Source organism: Gossypium hirsutum, chromosome D08, assembly GCF_007990345.1.
Source record: "Gossypium hirsutum isolate 1008001.06 chromosome D08, Gossypium_hirsutum_v2.1, whole genome shotgun sequence".
Taxonomy (NCBI): domain Eukaryota; kingdom Viridiplantae; phylum Streptophyta; class Magnoliopsida; order Malvales; family Malvaceae; genus Gossypium; species Gossypium hirsutum.
In genome coordinates, this window is record NC_053444.1 from 52,171,458 (window position 1) to 52,175,799 (window position 4,342).

The window sequence follows — 4,342 nt, forward strand, 5'->3', positions numbered from 1 at the left end:
ATTATACCAGAAAGAGGATTACAACAATGCGATCCACTCAGTGCCTATTTATTTCTAATCTGCAGAGAGGGATTGTCATTGTTAATGAGATTGGCAATTAAAGAGGAATTGATAAAGGGGGCAAGGACTAGCCGACAGGGACCGAAAATATCACATTTGTTTTTTTTGCAGACGATAGCGTATTATTTGGGGACGCTACGGAAAGAGAAGTAAGGAAAATCAAACAAATTCTGGAGGTGAAAGTTTGAATGGAATTTCTGCCTAAAAATGAAACTCAATAGTTTTTGTACTTTATCACCATATTTTCCCATTCCCTTTCACTGTTTCCAACATATGCTAAAATGCCAACCCACTCTCTTAACGCGCCCGAGCATGGCAGACTCCACTTAGTCAAAACTTGGGAGTTTTTACCCCTTATTTTCTTTTTAATAAAAAATGCAAATAATTAAGTAAAATGAATCTACCGTGCAAGAACACTGTTCATATTGATTTTCCCTTCCTTCTAATTTTCAAAACCCCCTTTTGTTCAAGCAAGAAAGTTTAAGGAAGGCTTAACGGGATAGGTTTAGCACAACACTGCCATTAACATCTTTTGTATGTATTAACCTAAATTAGAATCGAGTAAAAGCTTACCGGGATAGGTTTTTTTATACAGTTGTTTAAAATTACTTATAATTTTTTTTTATTCAAATCTACATCCTTTTATTTTAGCAATAATGTCGATACCAAATAAATTATTATAGTATCGATACATCGTGAATATATAAATCTTAAATTTATTTCGAGCTAAATGATAATAAATTATTATAAAACTAAGTTATATAAATATATTTTTAGAGGTGAATTATTAATCCTTCCCGTTGTGTGGGTTATTTTATCGATCGATTACATCCAATATATATCTTAAAACTTTCAAAACCCCCTTTTGTTCAAGCAAGAAAGTTTAAGGAAGGCTTAACGGGATAGGTTTAGCACAACACTGCCATTAACATCTTTTGTATGTATTAACCTAAATTAGAATCGAGTAAAAGCTTACCGGGATAGTTTTTTTATACAGTTGTTTAAAATTACTTATAATTTTTTTTACCTTTAAATGATGTTCAAATCTACATCATTTTATTTTAGCAATAATGTCGATACCAAATAAATTATTATAGTATCGATACATCGTGAATATATAAATCTTAAATTTATTTCGAGCTAAATGATAATAAATTATTATAAAACTAAGTTATATAAATATATTTTTAGAGGTGAATTATTAATCCTTCCTGTTGTGTGGGTTATTTTATCGATCGATTACATCCAATATATATCTTAAAACTTTTTGAAATAAAATACGTAGACTATATAGAATATAAGTTAACTGTATAGGATGTCGTAAACATAAACCCAATCCATTTATGTGGAACAAGACAGAAGATAAAAGACAATAATAAAAATAAAATTAGAGTAATTTAATTATAAATTCTATAAACACAAAATTTTGTTATAATGGTGGGGAGACCGGAGATAGGAGGTGCGTGGAGTAAAAGGAGGCACAGAACCGGAAGAGGACAAAAGATGGAAATTTAAAAAATTAAAGAAAAAGGGTTAAAGCCCAGCCCAGGACATAACAGTCATTTTTAGACATCAATTTTAAGGTTAACATCTCTCTCCAACTGAAAACGACTGCAAGCAACTTGTGGTCTACCTGTGAATATATATTACTTTTTTTCTATATACACCGACTCTATGGCCATCACTCTTTTCTTTATATATAGATCATATGGTTCTCTCGTAGTTATCTCTTGTTCTTGGTTTTCTTTTTCTTTTACTCTCTTTCACCAAATCTTCTTCCTCCTCTTTATATTCTCTTAGTTTTTTTTCACCATCAACAATGGTGGATCTTCAAACTGTTTGCTGCATGTGCGGCGATGTTGGTTTTCCTGACAAACTCTTCCGCTGCAACAAATGCCACCACCGCTTTCAACACTCGTATGGATTTCTTCGTTTTTTTCCTCTGTTCCCCATCATCATAGTCCATCCATACTCATGTGTATATATGCATATATCTAATCATCACCATCATCATCATCATCATCATGGGTTGATAGATAGTTAGATAACCTTAACTCATTTTATCATTCATCATCACAGTTAGATAACACCCATCTCCACCAAGCACCAAGCACCACCCAACAACCACCACCAAACGTAATGGTTTCGTATTAGACGGAATGGAAATTATAGAGGTTATCATATTTTCCTTCTTAAAGCATATATAAAATATATTAATGTTTTCATCATAGCCATATGTACTGTTTTTTTCAAATTCTGTTTATATTTTATGGGTCGAAAGTTAAACAAGTTCTTGATGCTGGCTGCAGGTATTGCAGTAATTACTACAGCGAGTTCGCTGAACCAATTGAACTGTGTGATTGGTGCCAAAGCGAAGCAAAGAACTCGAGGCAAGGAAGGTCTTCAAAGAAACCAACAACTGGAAACGAGAGTGGAATTATAAACCGATCCGAGTATTCGGGTGACAAAATCAAGCAACAGGATCGAGACGAAAGTGGTGATCATCAGAAAGGAAAGAGCAGTGGGACGCCCTCTCCAAGGCCTACGACACGCAGGTACAAGCTTCTCAAGGATGTGATGTGTTAAAAACACTTAATTCCCAAAGGAAAAAGAAAAGAGTTTGTGTCCAGAAAATTGTGTGCTGTCGATAGTAGCAAAACTTGTTCATAAGTTGTTGTTATCCAGCGTTTTCTTTTCAGGGTTATGGATGAATTTGTTGGCAGTACGGCTTTTTTTCACTTTTTCAGTAAGTTTTGTTAATAAAATAATTTAATTTTAATCAAACTGGATCGTTGGCACAGGTTTTTAAGCTTTTCTCTTCGATCTCTTTGTCCCACTGCTGATTAGGCCAAAGTTTGTAAGATTATGGATGCATGACAGATGAGATATTCATATAGGTTTTCCGTGCATGAAAATGTTGGATCATCAAATTAAAATATACCAATCTATTTGACAGTCATTAACAAATGTTGGATCATCTGTAACCTAGCGGGATGATTTGGATAAGCATATGATCTAGTGTTTTATCTAGCTAGGGTTTGTTATCATCATCGCAATAAGGGTTATTGGGATGAGTTGCAGCACCTTCATTTCCTTTCACTAATTTGTTGAATCTCTTAAGGAGAATTGAATGCACTTAAATGGTTGCCTCTTGGCCAAAGAATTCATAGTACCTAAAGCTGCAGATTCATTGAAAGGCTTTAATTACTAGGCCCTCCATTATTATTTTTGAGGGAAAAAAGAGAGAAAAGAATTGCCTACAAAATGAGTTTTTTTTTTTCCTTTAAAAAAAAAAGAAAGAAATGTCAAAATGCCCTTCCGTGAAGAAGAGAAACACATGGTAAATGTAGCTTGGCCTTGATCTACTAGAGTAGCTAGCAGAGACAGGAAAGGATGGAGTTTTTTTTTAGCAGATTGTGGCTCTCCCAGGCCATTCATTTAAGTCATTTGATTTTTGATATTTCTTACTGTATGTATTGTACTGCATTGTTGACCCGTAGTTGTATGAAATATCTCTCAAGTACAAAAAATATTTAGCTGATAAGGTCTCCTTCCACTGTATCTTCTTTTGGACATATATGAGAAACCAAGAAAACCCTTTCTTATTGGGCTATATATATATATTGAAGTGAAAATGAAGTCATGACCTGTACCTTCAGTTGATGGCACCCAAGGAACATAAATTACCCAAAGCTTTCTTCATTACCAAATCTCTCATCTTACTTTTAAAAGTTTTAAATTATCTGTCAAACTTATAATCTGTCAATATATCAAACATTAACCCATTTTTTCAATTGTGGATGTACTTCCTTTCTTTCCAAACAATCATGAAAAAGTTATCACATGGTTGCTGCTTTCACTTGCTCTCTCTCCTCCACCTTCCATTGTCCAACTTTCAAGCAAATCGTTGGAATTCTAGGATCATTTGAAGATTAACATGCAACTATCGAATATTTATGGTTATATGCCTACCTTAAAAGATGTTTCATAATTTGTTTTCATTCATTAAAAAAATTAGGTTATGCTTATGATTGTAAATTGCATGTGAGCACACATTTGATTTGTACTTGGATATCATATGTTATATTCCTTTGTCCCCAAAACCATTAATGAGTTCATTTATATTTTCTTAATTTTATATTGTATCAGCAAAAGTTTTTCACACTGTCTTCATTTTTAATGATGTGTCATCCAGTTCATTGAAGTAAGTTCACTGCAATTGATTTTGGTGGGTTTTTTTTTTTTGAACATTTTTGGGGTTTATAAGAGCTTAAGTTATCTC

General features: G+C 33.2%; 1 protein-coding gene across 1 annotated transcript; it reads left to right on the forward strand.

The window, feature by feature from the left end:
• Nucleotides 1–1,734: 1,734 nt before the first annotated feature.
• Nucleotides 1,735–2,844, forward strand: LOC107900824 (uncharacterized). Its single transcript, XM_016826548.2, has 2 exons — nucleotides 1,735–1,977; nucleotides 2,370–2,844. The coding sequence occupies exons 1-2, from the start codon at nucleotides 1,880–1,882 to the stop codon at nucleotides 2,644–2,646; spliced, it is 375 nt and encodes a 124-aa protein (XP_016682037.1). The 5' UTR covers nucleotides 1,735–1,879; the 3' UTR covers nucleotides 2,647–2,844.
• Nucleotides 2,845–4,342: the final 1,498 nt, after the last annotated feature.

Bases quoted from the DNA above. Each gene is read 5' to 3' on its own strand.
- LOC107900824 (XM_016826548.2), top strand. From the start codon at position 1,880: ATGGTGGATCTTCAAACTGTTTGCTGCATGTGCGGCGATGTTGGTTTT. The intron at 1,978-2,369 runs GTATGGATTTCT...TGCTGGCTGCAG, and splicing joins CACCACCGCTTTCAACACTC to GTATTGCAGTAATTACTACA.